General features: G+C 37.9%; 1 protein-coding gene across 1 annotated transcript in view; it reads right to left on the reverse strand.

Annotated features, from left to right (window-relative positions):
• Window positions 1-3,901: 3,901 nt before the first annotated feature.
• Window positions 3,902-26,194, reverse strand: part of LOC149831665 (uncharacterized) — an 82,919-nt gene continuing 60,626 nt past the window's right edge. Inside the window, exon 17 of the mRNA XM_090014054.1 lies at window positions 3,902-4,586. Coding sequence (XP_089870180.1) covers window positions 4,445-4,586 — 142 coding nt within the window. The 3' untranslated portion in view covers window positions 3,902-4,444. The remainder of the gene's footprint in view (window positions 4,587-26,194) is intronic.

Raw genomic sequence — 26,194 nt, forward strand, 5'->3', positions numbered from 1 at the left:
TCGACAGAACAGGAATAGGGAGAAAAATGGGGTAGCAGAGGGTTTTTCCTCTACTACCACCACCAAAAATAAATGGGGGCGGAGTCGGCACTCACCATAGATTTATATTATCGGTGAGCTCTCTGTGCGAATTTGCTCGATTTCATGTGCATTTTCTTTGAATTTAGTGAATTTTCATCAAACTGTGCAAAACTTCTATGCAATTTTGCATTATTTCATGAGCATTTTCTTTGAATTGAGCGAATTTCTATCATACTATATGAAAATTCTATGCAAATTTGCACTATTTCATGCATATTTTCTTCATAGTTTTTTTTTTTAAATTTTACCATACGGATGCAATCTCAATGCTTGGTTTTATAGAAAGAGACTCTAGGGTCATCTGATTACGATGTGTAAGAAGGATCTTTTAAGGCTTGAAAATCAATGGCTCAAAATTTTCATAAATATGCAAGCATAAAAAATTATATTTCTTGATCTGACAATGATGATGCAATAGTCGGTTCTAAGCAAATGGACCGCGCAGAGTGCATCTACAGCCATGGTTGGAAAACTCGGTGAGTCAACTCGTGACTCACTCGAGCTAGCTCAAATCAGTCCCTAATTGAGTAAAAAAATCAACTCGGTTAGTGACTAAACTCGGCTGAGATATCATTTTAACACGACTAAGTCGATTGAGTTGATCATTGACTCAACCAAGGTGTCAAAACAATGAATCGGTTCAAAGGTCTTTAAAAATTAAAATGGCTAATAAAAGCATTATTAGTTTCCAAAAAAGGATTTTGGAAAGAGTTTATGGAAATTCATTTTGCATTCTTCGTGAGTAAATTATGGTATTAATAGAGAGAGAAATACATTCCAACCTTACATTTTTTTAAAGACGTTTTTTACTTTTCGTGAATGACTGAACTTTATTAGTGTAGAGAGAGAATTAAATGATAATATTTATATTAAAGTGAGAATTTAATATATTAGTTACATATTTTGTTGGTTTACATTTTTCAATTTTCCTTGACCGAGGGTAACTAAAATATGTAAACTGGCATGCACCGAGATTTTTATAGATTTTATTTATTTTTTAATTTTACTGCACGGTTGTGATCTAGATGCATGGTTTTATAGAAATAGACTCTTGGATCATCTAATTATGATGTATAAGAAAGATCTTTTAAGGATTGAAAATCAATGGCTCATAATCTTCATAAGTATACAAACATAAAAATCACATTTCTTGATCCGATTACCATGATCCAATATTCGATTTCAAGCAAATGGACTACACCAAATGCATCTGTGGGGTTAGATTTGCAAAAAAAAACCTATGAAAATCTCAATTCGTACTAGCTTACATATTTCAGTTTCCCTTGATCTAGGATAACTAAAATATGTAAACCAGCATGCACCGAGACTTTTATAGATTTTTTTTCTAAAATTTTACCATACGGATGCGATTTAGATGCATGGTTTTATAGACACAAACTATTGGATCATCTGATTACGATGTATAAGAAGGATCTTTTAAGGATTAAAAATCAATGGCTCAGAATTTTTCTTATAGCGATAATAATTTATCCTCGACTATATTAGTTTTAAAATTAAACAAAATGGATCAACGATAAAAGTATCATTGACTATGTTAGTTTAAAACTGGTGATAAATATCGACGGCTATAGAATTTTATGCCAACGAATTGTTGGCTATTGATTAAAATCGACGATTCTTAACGTTGTCTTATAATTGGCGATGATTAATTACCATCGTAATTATAAAAGATTTGTGGCGATGATTAATTATCGTTGTAATTTAAAATCGAGGATAATATCGTCGACAATATCTCTTCCCAACCTCTTCCTATTTATATTATCGATGGGATTAAAGCGATGATAAAATATCGTCGGTAATAGATATTTTTACTATGACATTATATGTCATCAGGATTAAAATATTAGTGACGACAATAATTTATCGTCCCTATTTTTTTGGTCAGTAATAACCTCTTTTCATGTAGTGTTGGGGATTAGGGCTTGGTGAGTTTTGTACCTTGCCTCTATATTTCCTCAAATCTTTCAAGCAGATTTTTGCTCCTCCTTTCACCCATGGACATAGGCCTGAATGCTGAACCACGTAGATCTCATGTCTTCTCTTGTTTCTTCTCTTTATCTTGTGGTTTGCATAACACCCTCACAAGAACCAAATGCAAGCAACTTCTCTTTCCAAACTTCTCAAAATCTAGATTCTGATGCCCAGCCAAAAAATATATACCTATGAAAATGTGTTGGCACTTCAATCTATTCACGTTTTCAAAGAATTCCCTAAAGCAGGAAGTATGGTTTGTAAAAGATCCAAACAAACGGAAGATAGGGTGTTCAAGAACTGAGCTGAGCTCGAGCTCATAGTGAGCCTGACTTAAACAAGCCAAGCTGATCAAGCTGGCTCTTTAACCAAAAAAAAAACATTTTCTAGACCCAAGGGATGGGCTTTGGCGTAGTGGGATGGGGCCTAGACCATTTGATGGGCAGTCTAAGTTCAAATCCCATGGGCGTCACCCCCCCTGCATAAGCCGAAGCATGGCGACTCCCTGGAGTCGAGGGGATAAGCTCTTCGAGTTTTATGCTGACAAGGACAGCGACCGTAAATACATCAGGCTGAGCCAGTGAGGATAGGTCTGTGCCTGGAACGATTTCTCCTAGTAAAAATAAAAATTAAAATTAAAATTAAAATTCAAAAATGTAAAACAAATTGAACTCTAAACCTATTGAGTTAAGCTCAAACTGGTTATTCATTCACAAAATAAATATAATTACATTATATGTAATATATAAAGAAATATAGTAGACAGAGCGATCAAGAGAACCAAACCACAAAAGAAGCAACCTTTAACGTGGTTCAGATCACACGGATCCTACATCCACCCCGGTTTAACGAGTAGAGCTGAGCAAACTACGAACAGCTCATAACATTGACCAGCTTTAGCAGGAAGCGAGGTTCCGATCAATAGCTCTAAAGGCGTTGAAAATTAGGCGTCATCTCTCATATATGTGTTCGGTTATGAATATACAAGAAAAAGAAAAGCAAAAAGAAAGATAATGTGGCCCGTGTGAGTTTTTAGAAAAAGCCGACGTGCTGGCCGATCTCCATCAGATCATTTTGAACCCCACCTTTGCTTCCGAGGTGGTATCCCATGTGGTAAGCAGGGTCCTGTGCCAAGCTGAAGGCCCAGGTTCCAATCCCTCTGCCACATGGGACTTACCAGATATCTGCTAGGGGTCTGCCAGGACCCAGCTTGCCTTTAAAAAAAAAAACCACCTTTGCTTTGCTGCGAACTCACTGCGCAGTCACTATCTTTTGGGTTCTATACAGCTCGGCTCACGTCACCTCCCACCTTGATACTCATCTCCTTTGGAAGCTCGCCATGTAGTTATATAAATATAACGCACAGTTGATTATCAAAATAATAATAATCATAACGTGCAACCAGCAATTTCATACTGTAATGAAAATCCAAGGATGTGGATTGCAAAGCGAACCAGGGTCTCAGTGCACCCGACTTCTGTGGTTTTAACTTGTTGAACAACTTAGAAATATAACCAAATGCAGAAGGAAAAGATTGACCTGAACTCATGATCCGTTAATCAATCCTACATTTTTGTCATTTTCAATTGGGTTATCACACAACCAAGCAGAATTTTGAGGAAAATTACTACATTACCTCAAATTTCCCTAGTTAGGCTTTCTTTTCATGGGAAAGGTGGCAATTTCTAAGCAAATTTACAGGAAGAAATCTCTATTTTTAATTAACCATAATAAGTTTAGTTGCATTTTTAAGAATTCTCAAAACTTAGATGTGGTGTTGGTTATTGCCAATAGTTTAGTTGTGTTTCTGAAATTTCCGTACAGAACATTAAAAAAATAAAGTTTAACATTATAATAATGTCATTATCACAACATTTTCAAAGTATGCAACATTTAAAAATATCATGATGTTTTCGGCATGAGATCAGCTTATGAAACTAACATAAAAAAAACCATGATGCTCTCGCACAGTATGTAACATAGCTAGCCTTCTAGATTCCTAATGTTTTTTCACAATTAAGAAGGCTTGGATTAGATTAAATTGAACAACAAGCACTTGCCTACACATTTTCTTTTCAATATAGCAATTGATGGATAAATATGATATACAGTTGATTATAAAAAAATAACGGACAGTTTAACCAGCAATTTCATATTGTAATGAAAATGCCAGGGTTTTGGATTGCAAAGCGAACCAGCCTCTCAATGCACCGCCCTTCTGCGGCTTCAACTTGCTGAGCAATTTAAATCCACAAATATAATAGCTAAATGCAGAAGGGAAAGATTGACCAGATGGAATCAGGTGATAAAATGACCAGTCGGAGAACAAAATAGAGCCTCCAATCTTTGCCCGAAACCAAACCGCCCCATTTCAATCAGATCTCCTGTGGTTCGATCCACCTCTATGACTATCATACAAAGGTAATAGAGAGCGGCTCCCATGTTTCCTCCTGCCACAACACCTCCAATAGAGCAATAACAACAGAAGCATTGAACTGATTGGTATGGACCATCTGAAAACGAAAATGACCAAAAGAAAACAAATAATTCAGTAAAGGAAAAGGAAACTTCAGCAACATATTCTGATTTCTGAGACAGAAATCTTCAGTGGTTAAACATAAATTTCATCACAGTTTGTACTGTGTCCAGGCAATGCACGAGTTTGTGTATGCACACGCAGGGGAAGGAAGAACCAATGTTTTTCCGTTCCACAGTAATTTGTAATTTTCATCAGTCAAAATGAGAACGCCCAAATGGTATCAAGCAAATAACAATTCATCTGTAATATGTGCCAACATACACTGCTAATAGGGTGCACAATCTCTCTCTCTCTCTCTCTCTCTCTCTCTCTCTCTCTCTCTCTCTCTCTCTCTCTCTCTCTCTCTCTCTCTCTCAAATCAGGAAATTAAAATGCCATGCCAAAGGACATAAATCATTGGCCCAGATTGCATCAAAATGCACTGGTCCACAGAATGAACCGTCACATATGCCACAACTCCCTTGATGCAAAGTACGGTTGGTACTAAATAAACCATGACAAATGCATTTATACAGCTTAATTTACTAGAAAAAAGTGTGCCTACATGATCCTACTCATAATACCAAATTGTAGACACACACACAGAAATGAGCTCTTCCATTTGCCTAGCCATGGGAGATCGTCTTATCTGGTCTATACCTATCATGTGCCACCATAGGCCTTTTTTTCAATATAGCTGAAGGTTGATAACATTTTTTAGGCTTGCCCACAACCGCTCATCTGGTAGGGGCGAATTGTGAATGTCACCAAGTTGACGGGATGTCACGAGTTCAAAACCCATGGGTGGCACCCCTTACCACAAGATCGAAGCTGGGTGTACTCCCCAGTGGGCAGGGGGGACCTCAAGGGTTTTACCAACCAGAGGCCAGCCAATGTGTGGTCGATGATTGGGGTTTTTTTCCCTTGGACTATACAAAAAAAAAATAGGCTAGACTTTCATGCATTATTTGATGCAAACATCCATTATAATTTACCAGGTACTTCCTTCAGTTGCCCTACTCCTCAGAATCAACTAATTCAAGAACGTTATTTCCTACTGTGTAGTGGTCATTATCTCTGTCATGTTTTAATCATACTGGCCCATTATATGAAGGGATATCCTAGTCTAACTGGATTGTGTTTAATCCCAATATACGTGATGAATTACACTGCTGCAATGACCATTACATATGTAAGCACATAAACATACATGCTTATACAACACACGTGTGTGTATCCTTGTAATATCTCGCAAATTTTCCTTAAATTTAAAATTTTAATAAATTTTGGTAGATAAGTGTTGCGGTAAGCCTGTGACAGCCAGCATAAAAACTTAGTCATACCCTATGAATATGAACCAATATGAGAATTTCGTTGGGGCGTTCCCTACTGAGCGACGCACTGTACTCTATAGGCCCGGAGGCAGTGATAAGTGGGCAAGGGTTGCTAGGTTGTCGCCCGAAAGCGACGCGTCACACCGGCGCCCGGGTGTGGTGTCAAATAGGCAAGGGTTCCCTCACTTTGTTGGACGGGTGGGGGTAAAGAAGTTAGTCCAAGACCATAAAATTCGGTTAGCCACTTGGAACATAGGATCTTTAACTGGTAAGTTGGTAGAGTTAGTAGATGTTATGTGTAGGAGAAAGATTGATATTTTATGTTTACAAGAGACCAAATGGGTAGGTGAGAAAGCAAAAGTGATAGAACCTTAGGGATATAAGATTTGGTATACAGGAATAAATAGGAATAGGAATGGAGTAGGGATTGTTATGAGTCGTGAGTTTATAGATAATGTAGTTGAGGTCCGTAGGAAGGGTGATAGGATTTTACTTATTAAATTAGTATTAGGTTCGGAGATTATTAATATTATTAGTGTTTATGCACCTCAAGTAGGTTTAGATAATTCCATTAAACGTCAATTTTGGGAAGATTTAGATGGAGTAGTACAAGGGATATCTTATGGAGAAAGGCTTTTCATCGGCGGTGACCTTAATGGGCATGTAGGCATTAATAGGGATGGATTTGAGAGTATCCATGGAGGCTATGGTATAGGAGAAAGAAACGAAAGTGGAAAAAGGATTTTAGATTTTGGTTTGTCCTATGATATGATCTTAGCAAACACTTGGTTTAGGAAGAGAGAGTCTCACCTAGTAACATTTAAAAGTGGGGTTAATACGAGTCAGATAGATTTTTTCCTACTTAGAAAGAGAGATACGAGTTGTTGCATCGATTGTAAGGTTATACCGGGAGAAAGTGTAGCTACACAACATAGAGTCTTAATTTTAGATCTTAGAATTAGACAATGCCACAAAAGGGATAGACATAGGATAGATCCTAGAATTAAGTGGTGGGCACTGAAAGGAGCTAAACAAGGAATGTTTGTAGAGAAGGTAGTTAAGGCAGCTGATTGGTGTCTCGAGGAGGATTCAAAATCAATGTGGAATAAGATAGCGGCTGACATGAGAAAGGTGGCTAAGGAGGTATTGGGTGAGTCTAAAGGCGGTGCACCGCTAGGTAAGGATACATCGTGGTGGAATGAGGATGTCAAATTAGCTATTAAGATTAAAAGAGAGTGTTATAGAAATCTAAGTAAGAGTCGGGATAATGAGAATTTGAAGAAGTATATGATAGCAAAGAAGAAAGCTAAAAAAGTAGTTTGGAACGCGAGGGATAAGGTATATAAGGAGGTTTATGACAAGTTGGATACCAAAGAGGGCGAGAAGGATATTTATAGGCTTGCAAAGATGAGAGATAAGAAATCGAGGGATCTGGGTATGGTTAGATGTATCAAAGATGAAACACAAAGGGTTTTAGTCAAAGATGAGGAGATTAAGGAGAGATTGAAAGATTATTTTGATAAGCTATTTAATGAAAGTCATGCTCAAGATCTTGGAGACTTGTCCATTCCTTTTCATGAGATGAATCGTGACTTCATGCGCAAGATTCAAAAGAAAAAAATTGCAGAGGCTTTGAAGAAAATGAAATCAAGAAGGGCAGTTGGCCAAGATGGTATACCTATCGAGGCTTGGAAATGCTTGGGAGAGAAAGGTTTAGAATGGTTGACAAATCTTTTTAACAAGATTTGGCGGACAAATAAGATGCCTAATGAGTGGAGGAAGAGTACTTTGGTGCCTCTATATAAGAATAAGGGTGATATACAAGATTGCACAAACTATCGTGGTATAAAACTCATGAGTCATACTATGAAACTTTGGGAGAGGGTGATTGAGTCTAGGTTGAGGAAGATTGTCATGATATCGGAGAATCAATTTAGTTTTATGCATGTAAGATCAACTATGGAAGCTATACATCTTCTTAGACAACTTATTAAGAGAAATAGAGAGAGAAACAAAGATTTGCATATGGTTTTTATTGATTTGGAGAAGGCATACGATAGAGTACCTAGAGACGTTCTCTGGTGGACAATGATGAAGAAAAGCGTTTCTCTCAAGTACATTAGTATAATTAAGGATATGTATGAAGGAGTAGTAACCAATGTCCGCACTTGTGGAGGGGTGACAACCAATTTTCCTATAACGGTTGGGTTACATCAAGGATCTGCTTTAAGCCCTTTCCTATTTGCTATAGTGATGGATGAGCTTACGAGATCAATTCAAGAAAATGTGCCGTGGTGTATGTTGTTTGCTGATGATATTGTTTTGATTGATGAGTCTAGAGCTGGGGTTAATGCTAAGTTAGAATTATGGAGACAGACATTGGAAGCAAGAGGTTTTAAGTTGAGTAAGAGTAAGACAGAATACATGGAATGTCGGTTTAGTAAGCAACGAAGTAGTGATGGGAGTGTAGTGAAGCTTGGTGAGAAAGAAGTACCGATGGATGATTGTTTCAAATATTTGGGATCTATCATTCAAAAGTATGGAGAAATTGATGGAGATGTAAATCATAGGATAAAGGTTGGGTGGATGAAATGGAAAAGTGCAACTGGAGCATTGTGCGATCGTAGAATGCCATTGCGGTTGAAGGGAAAGTTTTATAGGACGACTATTAGGCCCGCTTTACTATATGGTACGGAATGTTGGGCTGCCAAGGGACATCATATTCAAAAAATGAGTGTAGCTGAGATGCGTATGCTGAGATGGATGTGTGGAAATACAATAAAAGATAAGATTCGGAACGAGGAGATACGTAAGAAGGTAAGCGTTGCACCCATTGAAAATAAGATGAGAGAGAATCGTTTACGGTGGTTTGGACATATTCGGCGAAGGCCTAATGATGCTCCAGTTAGAAGGATGGAGAAATGGGAAAATATATTAGTTAAAAGAGGTCGAGGTAGGCCTAGGAAGACATGGATGGAGGTGATAGGAAAGGATATGAATGCTTTGAACCTCACCGAGGACATGGCATTGGATAGAAATGATTGGAGGAGAAGGATTCATGTGGAAGACCCAGAATGATTTTCTTTTTTGGTTCATATCGCCGACCCCAATTGTTTTGGGATGAAGGCGTAGTTGTTGTTAAAATTTTAATAAATGTAAATTTTATTAAAAGAATGTAATTTTTATGTGGAAATCAATATACTAGGCTGGCGTTAGTGGATCTTGATATGGATCTTGGATCCATTGTCAAGATCCATGATCCATTTGTAATATGAATCTTGGATCCCTTGCCAAGATCCATAATCCATTTATGGTATGGATCTTGGATCCGATGTCCAGATCCATGATCCATTCATGGTATGGATCTTGGACCCGATGCCAAGATCCATAACCCATTAGTGATATGGATCTTGGAGCCATTGCCAAGATCCATAATCCAAGTATGTTAGGGTAAACTATATTATTTAAAAAAATATATATAGATAGATAGATATAAAGGTGAGAAATTAGAAGAGTTTCTATTTAAATAGAACTCTTCTAATTTTAAAACACTAGGCCCCCCCCCATGGAGAGTCCTTATGTGTTATAAAACCCCATCAACCCCTCTCTCTCAAAATCAGATTTTGAGAGAGAGGAGAGGGCTGGACAAGAGAGAGAGAGAAGAAAAAAAAGGGAAAAAGAGACAGAGAGGCTAAACCATGTGAGAGAGTGAGAGAGAAGGGCGTCACTTCCTCCAACGCCTCCTATCTTTCGCGTATTTGCAGAAAAATGTATGGGTTCTTCTCTTTCCGATAGAACGAGGATTTTGGAATGAGCCAAATCGCATGGGGTTAAGAGAACCCGAATCTGTGTTTTTCTGTTCTTGAACAGAAAATGCAGCAGGTATATATATATATATATATATATATATATATATATATATATATATATATATATATATATATATATATATATATATATATATATATATGTGTGTGTGTGTGTGTGTGTGTGTGTGTGTGTGTGTGTGTGTATTTTTGCGTTTCTGAACATATATACAAGTCTGCAATTTTCTGTAGTCTTGAAAATATGTATATGATTGTTTTCCTGCGTTTCTGGACAGATACACACGTCTGTGATTTTCTGTATGCATAAACTTGTTATTTTCTGCATTCTTGATCATGAACATACTTGCGAAATTTCTGTATGCATGTCTACAATTTTCTGCATACATAAATTTGTTATTTTGTGCATTATTGATCATGAACATGCCTAAATTTTTCAGTGTGCAATCTGTGATTTTTTTTACATGTATAAACCAGTATTTTTCTGCGTTCTTGAACAAGATTCATAGTATATATATAAATATATATATCAGCATGTGATTTTGATTTTGTTCGCAACCCAGATATATATATAATCTCAATCAGTCCGCAAATCTGGACTGTTTCACAGCTTTAATACATGCATATCAGTCTGTGTTTTTGACTGAGTTTGCAGCACTATATATCAGTCCGCAAATCTGGACTGTTTCACGGCTTTAATACATGCATATCAGTCTGCATTTTTTACTGAGTTTGCAGCACTGATAAATATGTATATCAGTCCGCAAATCTAGACTGTTTCACAGCTTTAATACATGCATATCATCCTGCATCTTTGACTGAGTTTGCAACACTGATATACATGTATATCAGTCTGCAAATCTGGACTGTTCACAGCTTTTATACATGCATATCAGTCTGCGTTTTTTATCGAGTTTGCAACACTGATATATGTGTATCAGTTCGCAGATCTGAACTGTGTCGCAGCTTTAATACATGCATATCAGACTGTGCTTTTGACTGAGTTTGCAGCACTGATATATATGTATATCAGTCTGCAAATCTGGACTGTTTCGCAGCATATATACATGTATATCAGTCTGCGTGTTTGGCTATGTTCATAGCACTGATATACATGTATATTAGTGCGATTTGGGTTATTTCTCAGCATATATACACGTATATCAGTTTATGTGTTTGGCTATATTCGCAACACTGATGTACATGTATATCAGTCTGCGATTTGGGTTACTTTCGCAGCATAAAAACATGTATATTAATCTGTGTGTTTGGTAGTGTTCGCAACACTGGTGTACATGTATATCAGTCTACGACTTGGGTTACTTTATCAGCCTAAAAACAGGTATATCAGTCTGCGAGCTGGACTGTGTTCGTATATATATATATATATATATATATATATATATATATATATATATATATATATATATATATATATATATCAGCATGCATTCTCAACCGTGTTCGCGACCCTGATATATATGTATATCAATCTGTGATCTTGATTTTATTCATAGCCTTGATATATATATATATATATATATATATATATAACAGTATGTAATCTTGATAGTGGATGCAACATGCAATCTTGTTAGAGTTCGCAGCAAAAATGTATCATGGACAGTTATTCAATCTGTAAACTTTTAACTGTTTTGATTTCTCTGACAATATGATAAGACTGTTATACATTGTTCAATATACATTCAGCAAATTTCTGTAATTGTACCATGAATTGTGTTATGAACATGAAAAATTGATTATTTATGTGTGTTTCATGTTCACTGAAAAGTCTTGCAATGTTATCTTATTGTAGTAATGCCTCAATCACCGATGGGCCTTTTGAGGCCATGAGCATGTGTTGCTAATGAGATGTGAAGTTGTAATTTGCATTGCAAAGATTTTGTTGAAAATTTGGTTTTGAAATAATTACACTGTTGATGTGACAAGGCAAGAGCTCAAAATTGTTATTGCATGTGGATTTGCATAACTGTTCTTGTGTAAAGAACTTTTAATAAATTAAGATGGTAAAAGATACCAAACAGTGTAATAATTTTTCTTTCCTGGTGTCCCTCTGAAAGAGTGGAAACCTCGGATGGTGGTCACAATGGACCGTGAGGATACTAAATATCGTATGCATTTGTTATCCCCAAGAACTCAATGTGTGGTTCGTGTTCTTAGCCATGGTTATAGAAAACTCTCAGCCACTTTTCTTGGGGATGGTGTTGTTGACTCAATTGTAGTTATTGGTATACCAAAAAAGTAGCATCAATGGATGTGGATTTCCTAATGTTCTGATTGATAGTGTCAATTTCTGATATTGGTCAATGAACAAATCTAGAAATCAGTAATTAAAATACAAATTTGTGTCTTAAGCTATGACTACGAATTACCTTGAACCTCGAGAATTTTGCCCGTTATGATTATCCACGCGTTGTTAAGAAAGTGGGCATTAAATATTGATGTGCATGCAAAAGAAAATATTGATTAATGAACTTAAAAGATATTCATGCATGTTGTACCAATTCATGCATCTTTAAATGTTTATTTTAGCATGAAATTCTTAATTGTTTGCTTGAACTGCTTGGATGGTAAGTTTGTTCAAGTGATGTGTTATTTGTGAACTCTCTTAAACTTGTGCTTGATTTACTTTATGTTATTTTCTTATGGTTGGAATTTGAGAGGGTCTCGTACGAGAACTTAAGTTCTTACCTGGTTTTTAAAAATGTTTTTCAGGTACTGAGGCACCCTCATGGAGGGACTAGCCGAAGGGCACAAGGGTTATGATCTGGTAGCCCGGGTTCTGACGTACACTGGAGATTTTGTTTTGATATAAAAAATGTGTGGAACTTAATTGAAATTATTTGATTGAGTAAATGCAATTTTAGTTCATGGTTTCAATTTATTCTATGTCTGAAATGGTTGATGACTTGTTAATATTAAATATGTAATGTGCCCCAAGTCCTTGGTATGTTTTCCACAATTGTTTTACAAAAAAAAATCATATTTTTCGATGGTCAGTTTGAGGTAGTTACAGAGTTGGTATCAGAGCCTAATGATAAGATTATTTGAGGACATCAATATGTCTTTGGGAAAGACAAAGTTGGTATCAGAGCTAGTCAGGACGACCACTATAAAAATCATAAACTCACACTCCAGAAGCAGTATGCTCATCACTGGTAAGAGGTATCTTGTGAATTTTTGTTTCTTTACAGTCTTGTAATTATAAAAAAAATTATTTTGACTGTACAAACAATTATACTTAAATCAAATCAGTGTATGATGATTTAATTTGCATGCTTGATGTGTTTATGTGACTTTAACAAGGTCAATCCTAAAGGGGTATAAATTTAATGATAATTTCTTGTTGATTTTTTTTAGATGTATACTCATAGTCGTACGAACGTTCCCAAGAACTGGCAAGAGCAAAGGAATTTTTTGACAAATGGCCTCAATAGTCTGACCGAGACGGTGACTACGCACATTCAGGCGCAGACTGCTCAACCTACGACATGTGTGCACCTAAAATCAGTTGTGACTTTGAGCACTGGTGCAGTGACATATGAGAAATTCTTGAAGTTGGATCTACCAACTTTCTCCGAAAAGACCGACCTCGAAGCTGCTGAGGGTTGGGTCGAGGAGATCAAGTATGCTTTCCGTGCTATATGCCCATACCAGAGAACAGACAGACAAACAAATTTTGGCACATACCGTCCGAACTGTGATGACAAGAAATGGTGAGACACCGTACGAAAGGTGAAGTACGTTACGAAGGAGTCCATTCTCTGTGAGACCATCCGAGAGTTCCTAGAGGCCTACTTTCTCTCCTTCACCAGGGAAAGGATGCAGCAACAGTTCCTCGAGCTGACTCAAGGGAATAATAGTTTGGTGGACTAAACCACCAAATTTCGAAGCTGGGAGTGATACTACCCCAACCTATTTACTGATGAAAAGGCGAGGGCAGCAAAATATGTGAGGGAGCTCAAGGATGGGTTATGTGTTCGGGTTATGACTAGTCCTACCACATTCAGTGATGCCATTGAGTAGGCTTCCATCCTTAATGAGGAGTGAGACAGATTCAAGATTTTTATTGGCCTACCCTCTACAAGGATGCCCACGATTTTTGTAGGTGTTGTATTCGTTGTCAGCAGTTAGGGAACATGTCTCGGAGGGACATGATGCCCTTACTCCCCATACTTGTCGTTGAGATATTTGATGTTTGGGGTATTGATTTTATGAGCCTGTTCCTGTCATCATTCGGTAATGTTTATATTCTTATGGCGGTAGATTATGTTTCTAAGTGGGTCGAAGTGGTAACCAAGACCAATGACCACAAAGTAGTGCTTAAGTTCATTAAGCACCATATTTTTAGTCAGTTTGGGGTGCCACGGGCTATGATCAGTGATGGTGGAAAACACTTTAGGAATATACAGGTTGCCTCTCTTTTGAGAAAGTATTTTGTGCATCATAAGTTCATCACTCCTTATCATCCTCGGACCAGTGGACAAGTAGAGGTTTCGAATAGAGAGATTAAGAGGATCCTTGAGAAAAAAGTTTGGCCAGACCGAAAGGATTGGTCTCAACGACTTGAAGATGCATTTGGGGCCTACCGAACCGCTTTCAAGACCCCTATTGGCAAGTCACTGTATCGCTTACTCTTTGAAAAAGCATGCCACCTCCCTATAGAATTAGAACATAGGGCCTACTGGGCGATTAAAAAGTTTAACTTTGATATAACCCAGGCGGGCAAGGAGCGACAATTACAGTTGAGTGAGCTTGAAGAGCTACAAAATGATGCATATGAGAGTGCCAAGATTTATAAAACTCGAACCAAAGCATTTCATGATAAACATATTATCATAAAAGGGTTTGAGCCCAGTAAAAAAGTATGGCTTTTTAACTCTCGTCTTTAGCTCTTCCCAGAAAAGCTTAGATCAAGGTGGGATGGACCTTGTATAGTGCAGGAAGTATTCTCACTTGGTGTCGTAACCCTTTTCAATTCCCGTACTAAAGGCGTTTTTGTAAAACCTATAAATTTTTAAGATAAAATAAAGAAAGGAATTGCCTTATTTCGAGTTAAAAATGTGTTTTTGTCTTTTATTGTAAGTTTTATGTGTTTTACATACTTAATTTTATCTTTCTGACAAAGGGTAAAATGGTCATTTCAATCATTGTTATAAATAAAATATTATTAAAATATTCAATTTAATCATTTGATGGATGGTATTTTATCTTTCATATGCATGTCCCGACATTAGATTCTAATTTCTAATGTTTCGATGGATGGTATTATTTCCAGATATCGATCGAGGGCTATCCACTTGAATAGGATGATGGTTCAACATATGATTGTATTAATGTAATGGTGGCCCTATACGTGGGTGAAAAAGATTCATAAGACACAAATTTTTCTGGAGGTCTAGAGATTCTAAACGTTCTTCTAGGTGAGACTTCAGAGTATTTTTGTAATGCACATGGAAGATTTTGCTCTCTACGTCTTGAATATTGTAGACTAACATCCCTATGGATTTTCTCTTCATTATCATCATTTTCAACAACAATAGGACTTTGATCATTGTCAAGGTCACATCCAACATCACATTCATTGGATTTTGAAGTTGGATCGATTAAAAACGAGTATTCAGTGGCATCCTTGGATTTTTCAAATTCAAAGAAGCTTTCTTTTTCCAAAAAAGATACATTTCTTGACACATAATTTGTCATTTTGAAAATCGAAACACCTGTAGCCTTTTTTATTATCAGCATATCCTAAAAAGGCACATGGAATTGCACGAGGAGAGAGTTTGTCATTTTTGTTGGTGAAGACAAAACATTTGCATCAAGACTCTTAATCTAGAATAATCTGGAGTTAAATTAATAAGCTTTTTTATTGGAGTTGTATTCTTTAATGAGGAAGATGGCATCCTATTAATGAGGTAGGTGGCAGTTAGGACCGCTTCAGCCCAAAAACTTTTTGGAACTTGATTTGCAATTAGCAATGTCCTAGTAGTTTCCATAATGTGCCGATGTTTGCGTTCGGCTAGGCCATTCTGCTGTGGAGTGTGTGGACATGATCTTTGATGTGTAATACCATGTAAATTGAGATAGTCTTTGAATTCGTTGGACATAAACTCTCCCCCTGAATCAGTGCGAAAAACAGAAATATCATTTTGAAACTTATTTTTAACCATTTTATGAAATATTTGGAAGTTAGCAAAGACATCAGATTTATGTTTAAGAAAATAAATCCAAGTATGTCTAGAAAAGTCATCAACAAAAATGACATAATATGTATAACCACCTTTGGAAATAACTGGTGCGGGCCCCAAACATCCGAATGTATTAACTCAAGTGGTCATGAGGAAACAAAAGTTCTACTAAGAAATGGTAACCTTTTCATTTTGCCAAGAATGCAGTCTTTACAAGAAAAATTTTCAGAATTACAAAATTTTTCCAAACTTGGAAAATATTGAATTTTAGACATATGAGGATGGCCAAGTCTTTTGTGCCATAAATCCAATTCTAATTTCTGAATATTATAACAAAATGCATTCTTGGGTAATTCCAAAAAGTCCATGTAATAGAGTCCTCCTTCTCTATGGTCTTCTCTAATCAGCTTCCCTGACTGGCGATCATGTATCCAACAAGCATGAGAAAAGAAGGATATATTACATCCATAATCAGATATTTGCGAGACAGATAAGAGATTCAAATTAAGTTTAGGGATATATCTAACTTCTGGGATAAAAAAAAATTTTGATTTTTGAAAATTTTCAAAACATCCTATTCCTTTTACTTCAAGAGATGTGCCATCGGCTGTAAAAACCTTTGACACACTTTAGTTATTTTTAAGACATTCGGATAGACTATTAACATTTGGGGTCATGTGAAAAAAAGCACCAGAATCTAAAAGCCAAGGAAAGTTACCTGGACCGGAGAAAGATGCAACTGCCGCTCCAGTTGAGGCTTCGGTTGAGGAGGATACCCCTTTGAGAAGAGGTTGAAGGATTTCCATCAGTTGAGCCATAGACACAGGTGCATCTTGATCTTTTGACTCGGATTCAACAGATGCAACTCTTTTTTCTTCTCTTCTTTTTAACTTTGGACATTGAGGCCTATAGTGCCTCGGTTCATGACAATGATGACAAATAACTTTTCTTTTATCAAAGTCGTTGTTTTGCCTTCCAAAATGAGGCGGCTTGTAAGTACGAGTATGATTCCTCGGTCTAGATACAGCTAAAACTGAGTCGTCATCAACTTTTGGAGTACTTTTTCTAAGTCTATTTTCTTCCATAGTGAGCTCTTCTACAGTATCAACAATAGAAGGAATTTTTCCACGATGTAATAGGGCCGATTTGTGGATTCAAACTCCGGCCTTAGACCATTCACAAATTGATAGAAATGTTCCATATCGAGTTGCTTTTGGCGAAGCTCGATATCTTCGACACAATGCCATTTGGGCTCAAGAAGAGCCAACTCTTCCCAAAGTTCGGACAACTCATTATAATATTCTCGAATAGTTTTATCTTTTTGAGTCATTGTCCGAACTTTGTCTTGTAAATTGCATACATGTGCAATATCTTTAAGGGAATACATGTTTTTGAGGTATTCCCAAGCCTTATCGGCATGCTCAAACTTAGCTAGACTAGAGCATTTTTTAATGTCTATGCTATTGATGAGCCATGACATAATTTTTGCATGCCCTATCCTCCACTCTTTCCATTTCTTTTCATAAGTGGCTAACGCCTTACTCTTCTCTTCTTCCGTTAGAGGAACCTCTTTATCACCCTCTTTCTTGGTGAGAGATAGTTTAGGTTCCAAATCGGAACCATCCACTATACCTCATAAACCTTTTCCCCAAATGTGGTGCTTCATAATCGAAGCCCACATTACATAGTTAGTATCATTTAGCTTCATAGGAATGATGGTGATCTTATCATTGTCATCCATCTTTTACAAGGGTAAGAGAGGAATAAATAGGAGGAGAGAGAGAAAGAGAAAAATAAAAAGAAAAGAAAAAGAGTAGACAAGGGAATAAGATGTTAAAATATAGCTTGCGTATGGATCTGGATCCAGATCCATACGCATGGTATGTTAATGAAACACATGTTGTTTTACTCTCATTAATGGCATCCTTGTAATATCTCTGATATTACAAGGATAGTTGTATTTTTGCTATTATATATAATATGGTTAGGGCTTGGAGGTCGAGCATTGTGAGCCGCCCCAGCCATTGTGTTCTCTCTCTCTCTCTCTCTCTCTCTCTCTCTCTCTCTCTCTCTCTCTCGCCCTGTTTCCTGTTAACGCTATAGCAAATATGAAATCAGATATGGTATCAGAGCACAGGCCATCCTGTACGTGAAGACCTTCTGAAACAGCGTATCCTCTTTCAGCATGAACTTCCCCAGCGTATCCTCTTCCAGCGTGAACAACAGCGTGATCTTCCCCTTCTGAAACAGTGTACCCTCTTTCAGCGTGAACAACAGAACTCCCTGTGCGTGAATAGCAGAACTCCCTTCTGCGTGTTCCACCTGACAGCAGTAGCGTGTTCATCCTAACAGCGTTTCCTCCTCTTCTGAAATCTCTGGAACAGCAGCATCGTGTTCCTCCTTCAGCGTGAAGACTCTCTGGAATAGCAGCAGCGTGATCTCCCCTTTCTGAAACAGCGTTTCCTCCTTCTGAAACAGCGTTTCCTCCTCCTCTGAAATCTCTGGAACAGCAGCATCGTGTTCCTCCTTCAGCGTGAAGACTCTCTGGAATAGCAGCAGCGTGATCTCCCCTTTCTGAAACAGCGTTTCCTCCTTCTGAAACAGCGTTTCCTCCTTCAGCGTATTCATCGACTGTGTTCATCCTAAGTTCTCTCTTTTCTGTTACTCTATCATCTGTGTTGGTTCTCATTTTTTTATTTCAAATCAGTTTTGATTCCTTAAGTTTCCTTTCCTTCCTTCATTGTTGTTTTAGTGTTCTTTGTGCAGCCTTGTTTGGTCGTACAAGTATCTGCCTTATTACAGTGTTTCTGATTAATTGAGTGATCTTAAATCTGTTTATTTCTTTTCATTCATCTTGTTTGTTTATTCATTATTCTACTGATATGGATTACTCTTCGTCTTCATCATCCGGTCCCTCTGCCAATTTCTTGAGTCAGCTTGTTACAGAAAAACTTACTCATTCTAATTTTTTGACGTGGAAAAGGCAAATCCTTCCTTTTATACGGAGTCAGGATCTCGATGAACATTTGGATGGTTTAGTCCCTATACCACCACGGCTTATTTTGCAGGAAACTAAGGATGAGAAAGGTGACACAATTACCATTTCCATTAAGAATCCAGAATATACAGTTTGGAGGAAGCGGGATCAGTCTTTAGTTGCTTATATTACGTCAACACTCTCTCAAGAAGTGTTGGTTACTCTTTCAGATGATTGCACTGCGGCGGATCTGTGGAGTAAACTGTCACAGACTTACTCTCAAATATCAGAATCCCGAGTTATGTTCTTAAAAAATGAATTTCAAAGTTTGAAGAAAGGCTCCATGACAGTCATGGAATACATAGGCCGCTTGAAGAGTATTACTGATCAATTGGCTGTTGTTGGAAGTGCTATTGCAGATAAAGATAAAGTTCAACAACTCCTCAATGGATTGGGTCCTGACTTTGACATGTTTACCACAGCTTTATCATTCCTTCCTCACTTGCCCACTTTTGACGACCTCCAAGCGAAACTTCTCCAGCATGAGATGGTTATGAAGCAAAGGGCAGAAGGAAATGAATCAACTCGTCCTCATTCAGTTTTGGCCATGGACACTTCTGTAGGTTTTGGACGATGGAATGGAGGGCATCAAGGAGGCAGAGGCCGCGGACGTTTTGGGCAGGGAGGACGTGGTATCTTGCCTACACCTAATATTTCAGGGGGTTTTAACACAGGGAATCAGAGGAGAGTGCCCACTTGTTTCCTATGTAACAAAAGAGGACATGTGAAAGCTGATTGTTGGTTCAACCTACAGAATAGAGGAAAAATAAACAAAATTGAAAATAAATTCGCTACTGCTGTGGACACAAAAGGGCCATCCACAGATGTGCAACAACTTTTGTTATCAGCATTGTCACAGATGACGATCAAGCAAAATGAACAAGGCGAATGGTATGTTGATTCAGGTGCCGCCACGCATGTTACGGGTAATGCGGGTAAGTTATCTCACTTATTGCCTTATTTTGAAAAAGGTAGTATAGTTACGGGAGATGGAACTTATCACTCCATTAGTCATACTGGCAATGCACATATCCGTATGTCAAAGTCCTCACTTCACTTGTCCAATGTCCTTCTTGCTCCTAATATTAAAAAGAACATTGTCTTTGTAGCTAAACTTGTTGACGATATGAATTCTTCTTTCGAATTTACTCCCTCTTCTGTTTATGTTAAGGATCTACGAACGAAGGAGACGTTCGCTAAGGGGGAGCGACAAGGAAACATGTACGTCTTCAAGGAGATTCCTTCAGTGTCTTCGTCTTCAGTCCCAGTTCTCAAGTTGAAGTCATCCAAGCATTCTTCAGTGTCTTCGCCTTCAGAGTCTTTGTTTTTTCCTTCATTGGCAGTTTTTAATTCATCTCATTGTAATAAGCCAGATATTTGGCATAGTCGTTTGGGACATTGTAATCGAGGTTTCGTTGAAAACCTTGTATCTGATGGTCTCCTTCCAGAGTCTAGTTTATGTTCATTTTCTGATAATAATAATAAATGTTCCTCATGCGAACTCTGCAAAAGTCATGTTCTTCCTTTTCATATTATAAATAAAAGAGCTTCAAAGCCATTTGAGATTATTTGTTCTGATGTTTGGGGACCCGCACCTATTCCTTCTCTTTCTGGCAGTCGTTACTATGTTATCCTTATTGATTCTTATTCCCGTTATACTTGGATATATTTCTTAAAACACAAGCATGAAGTTTTTCAAATATTTCGGGAATTCCATTCGATGGTCAAAACAAAGTTTGCTTGTGATATTGTGCATTTCCAATGTGATGGTGGAGGAGAGTATTCATCGAACGAGTTTATTGCCTTTCTTCGGGATAAAGGAATAAGTCGACAGGTTTCTTGCCCTCATACTCCTCAACAAAATGGGGTTGCAGAGCGGAAACACAGGCATATTGTTGAGAGCGCGATGAGCATGTTACATGATAGCAATGTGCCCGTTAGTCTCTGGACAGAAGTTTTTCACACATCTGTTTATATCATAAATCGTCTTCCTATGGCACTTTTGGATCGTAAATCTCCCTATTATACTTTATTCGGGCAACATCCCTCTTACGATCAGCTGCGTGCTTTTGGTTGTGTATGTTATGTACATATTGATTCATCTCTGCGAAATAAGTTTCAGGACAAGGCTGTCAAGTGCAGATTTGTTGGGTATGCAGATAAATACAAAGGTTATCGATGCTATGATCCTACTACAAAACGTATTAGGACCTCCAGAAATGTTGTTTTTGACGAACGAAATTTTCAGGTCAATGACTCTGCAGCGGTGCCATCTCGAGAATTAGAAGTATATGATCCATGGATGAGCGCAAATCTTTTTGCTAATACAGGAGAAACATGTCAGACAAATTGCCCTTCCTTCGACTTGAGTAGGGAGTTGAATGACTCACAAATACATGTTGAATCATCTCCAGTTGAGCCAACCCCAGTAGAACGCTTCTCTGGACAGGTATACACTAGACGGGACAAAAATACAGAGCCGAGGTATGTGGAAAGCATCGCCAATGATCCGGCTCAAAGGCCGTCACGCATTAAGCATCCTATTCAACGATGGGTGAGTTATGAGACCCTCTCTCTTGATTTCCAGTTGTTTATGTCTCAGCTCACAAAACAGGCTGAACCCACTTGTTTTACTCAAGCTCTTCAATCCCGTCATTGGACTGAAGCTATGAATGAAGAAATGGAAGCCCTTTATGAATGCCAGACTTGGGAAATAGTCCCTCGGCCAGAAGGAAAGAATGTAGTTGGCTCAAAATGGGTTTATAAAACAAAATATAAGCCTGAAGGAAGCATTGACAGATATAAGACACGACTTGTTGCTCGAGGATTCACACAACAATATGGTGAAGACTACGATGAAACTTTTAGTTCGATAGTCAAAATGGGTACTATTCATGTCATCATATCTCTAGCAGTCGATCGAGGTTGGAGCCTTAGCCAGATGGATGTTAAAAATGCATTTTTGCATGGAACTTTAAAGGAAGAAGTGTATATGGAGCAACCTCCTGGTTATGCCGAGAAGGACCCTACTGCCTGGGTGTGCAAACTAAGGAAATCTCTGTATGGGTTGAAACAGGCATCCCGTTCCTGGTTTGAAAGTTTCTCTATGCAAATTCAGAGTTATGGTTTTAGAAGATGCTCTCTGGATCATTCCCTTTTTATTTGCCAAAAGGCAGACATTGTTATACTTCTTCTTATATATGTTGATGACATTGTGATCACTGGGAGTTCAGATAATCATGTGCAAGGCGTGAAGCAGTTTTTAATGAAAACTTTCAAAATGAAAGATTTAGGGGAGTTGAGGTACTTTCTTGGTGTGGAAGTTGACAGACAAAGACACATTGACACTCATGCAACAAAAATACACTCTTGACCTTCTGGAAAGAGCCGGGATGACGAATTGCAAACCAGTCAGTACTCCTAGTGTATTACACCAAAGGCTGAGCTCTGAAGATGGTCATCTTTGTGTCAACCCTACAATGTATAGAAGTCTCGTGGGAATGTTACAGTACTTGACCTTTACCAGACCTGATATAGTTTATGCTGTCAATCAGGTATCCCAGTTTATGCATGCTCCAACGGAGGGTCATATGGAAGTTGTGAAGCGCATTCTACGTTATTTAAAAGGAACTATAAGAGACGGACTTGTTTATCGCAAGAACGATAATTTGCATAGAGGACATGAACTCATCACTTATACAGACGCAGATTAGGCAGGGGGTCCAGATGAGAGACGATCTGTCTCTGGATATTGTGTATATATTGGACACAATTTAGTGTCCTGGAGCAGCAGAAAACAAAAGGCAGTAGCACGATCGAGTACAGAGGCTGAATACAGATCGATGGCTGCAGGCACGGCAGAAGCCACATGGATTAGACACTTATTGAGTGATCTTGAGGAGACAATTATTCGATCTTTTCTTCTATGTGACAATCAAAGCGCAATAAACATTGCATGTAATCCTATTCAGCATAGCAGAACGAAGCACATTGAGATTGATCAACATTTCATACGGCAGAAAGTCGAGATGAAGGAGATAGAACTACGTCATGTTCGAACAGAAGATCAAGTGGCAGACTTGTTTACCAAGGGGTTAACAGGACGTCAATTTTGGCTATTGAAGAGCAAGTTGTACATGATCCAAAATCACGTACAACTTGAGGGAGGGTGTTAAAATATAGCTTGCGTATGGATCTGGATCCAGATCCATACGCATGGTATGTTAATGAAACACATGTTTTACTCTCATTAATGGCATCCTTGTAATATCTCTGATATTACAAGGATAGTTGTATTTTTGCTATTATATATAATATGGTTAGGGCTTGGAGGTCGAGCATTGTGAGCCGCCCCAGCCATTGTGTTCTCTCTCTCTCTCTCTCTCTCTCTCTCTCTCTCTCTCTCTCGCCCTGTTTCCTGTTAACGCTATAGCAGATATGAAATCTGATATAAGAGAGGATACAAAACCAAAAAATTTTGTAGCACAAGTTCGCCTTTCTTCAAACAAATCTTCTTGAGCCAAGAACAAGGTGATGAAACACATTTTGTAAATGTGGCACGGAAATCGAGGCGGAAGCACTTCAAGATCTAAGGATTTCGTAGCTGTGATATCATGTAATGAAATGGTGGTCTTCAACAAATGCACGAATAACTCACAAACAAGTGTCTATTGGAGACACTACAAGCATGACCCTTGAAAGGGTATAAAAGGAAGAACACTTGAAAAATAAATAATACTTTATTCATAAACAAAATGCTTAAGAAGCATAGTAATTTGCATTGAAGGGGTTCACCCCTATATATACAAAAAAGTGGAAGAGAGAGGAGAGCTCATTTTGAGCTCTCCAAAAGAGACGTTGGACTGTAGTCCAATGTCTCTTATTATAGCTGTTGGACTACAGTCCAACAACATTTATTATAGCTGTTGGACTACAGTCCAATAGCTATTTGCACAGTCAAGTTCCAACAGGAACTTGACTGGATCAAATATCTAGTTTCTATTGAACTAGATGCTAAAAAAGAAAATAAAGAAAAATAGAAAAAGAAAATAATAAAAGAAAATATAATAATATTAAATAATATATATATATATATTACAGTTTACATTTTAACACTAAGTTCAAATCCCATTTCTGAATCTGCAGATTGACTGATTGTGTGTGTCCATAAACCTTTCGGCTCGACAGTATTGAAGACTGACTAAGGTCCCAACTGACTGTGTCGGCTGGGCAGTCTGGTGTGATACACAGTCCCCAACCGACTGTGTCAGCTGTGTCAAGTTCTTAGATGTTTAAAAAAAAATTTTATTAAACAATATATAGTAAACAGAAACAAATTTCAGGGCAGATTCATAAACTAATAGGCTCAGCCAACTGTAATTGGCTGGGCAATTATCAAAAAAAAAAAACACACAAAAGAAAAAGTGACGTAGTCTGAACAGATTTGGAGTATTAAGAAACAGGACTGGGTTGTGACCAAGGTTGCCACTTGAGGAAGCGAGAGCGAGGCACTTTCAAAATTTTAGGAAGCGGGAAGCGTGGGACCACTTAGGAGCGAATCAGGAATCGTCTCGGAAGCGAACCAGAAGTGACCTAGGAATAGGAAGCGAGGGAGAAGCGAAAAAAATAAAAAATAAAAAAAATGAAAAAATGGGGGAAGCATGATGGGAAACGCGCTTCCCATAAAAGGGAAGCGTGTTTCCCATTAAAAATAAGTGTGATTCCCAAGGGACGCGCATTTCCCATTAAAAGATGGCGCTTCCCCACGCATTTTGGAAGCGCGACGTTTCACGCCTCCCCACTTACCTAGGCGCTTCCGGTAACTCTGGTTGTGACCAGGATATATATATATATATATATATAACCCATGTACAGCTCTTTACATACCAAAGTGCTTAGGTATACATAGATCAAAATGCTTATTTTTACATGATAGATATTCAGATTTTTATATGTTACATGCATCAGATTTTCTTCATATATGTTAATGTGCAGACTTTTACATGTTAGATGCTTGGGCTCATGCATGTCAATGTACAGATTTTTACATGTTCAATGCTTAGGTTAATACACGTTCAAATGTTCAGATTTTTACACGACAAATGCTTAGAATTTTGTAAGCAAAAGGTTCAGATTTGTGTATGTTGAATATTCAGATTTATGTGTCGGCCTATGTCTATATGATGTATATTTTGCATGATTAGGCTGATATGCATACTTTTGCATTAATTGTTCATGTGCCATAAAATGTTACAAAAGTCTTTACATGATTGAGTGTCATACAGAGACACCACATACATGCAGAAAATATCATGGCATAGATGTGCATATTGTGAACGCTTGAACTTTTGAAAGTTGATTATGTTGCATCGATATAATCATGTACATACTTGAATGACATGCATAAGATAAAATGTGATGTGTTCACATGCATATGAAATTTGTTATTCATGTACATTCTTATTTCGCGTGTATGAATGTGCATGTAAGAGCATGTTGAATGATTGCATAAGTGACATGATCACTATGGTTTTTGCAATAAAATGCATCAGTGATCTAATGTGAACCACTGATGCTGCGTTCTTCGAGGAGGAAAGAATCGATGCCCACCTAGAATCGGTGTGGCTTATACTTTCTTTTATTTTCAATAAGGTTCCAGCAATGCAGAGGAAAACAAGGAACAATAAAGGAATAAAGTAAACGACGACTAACTGAAAGGGGAAAAGGAACAAGCAATATCAAAAAAATGAAAGAAAAGAAAAGGCTGTTGAGTCTTCAATCTTCTCTGTCTCCACGAAACCCTAGGAGAGGGTTTTTTAAAGACTATTATTGGACCCGGGTCGCGGGTCCAGCCTTGGACCTGAATCGCGATCTGGGTCAGCTTCAGTCGGCTGCTGGCTTTGTGATGTTCGAACCGGACCACGCCTGGAGTAGGTGTGCAGGGGTACATCCCTGCGTCGCGGCTCCGTACCTGCGATGGGATCGAACACGTGGGTCCGATCGTCTGCCCTTTGTGGTGGATCGGGTGGCACGATGGGTCCAATCGGGTCCTGCCCTGCATCATTCTCCCCTGGTTGAGAAGAAGTCGGCTCTGACGACTTGTTGTTTCCACAGTAAGCATATAGATCAGTCACGTTGAAAATAGGCGAAATATGCCAATCATCGGGCAGCTCAAGGAGGTAGGCATTCAAACCCAATCG

This window comes from Nuphar pumila, chromosome 7 (assembly GCF_984573655.1).
Source record: "Nuphar pumila chromosome 7, dmNupPumi1.hap1.1, whole genome shotgun sequence".
Lineage (NCBI taxonomy): Eukaryota > Viridiplantae > Streptophyta > Magnoliopsida > Nymphaeales > Nymphaeaceae > Nuphar > Nuphar pumila.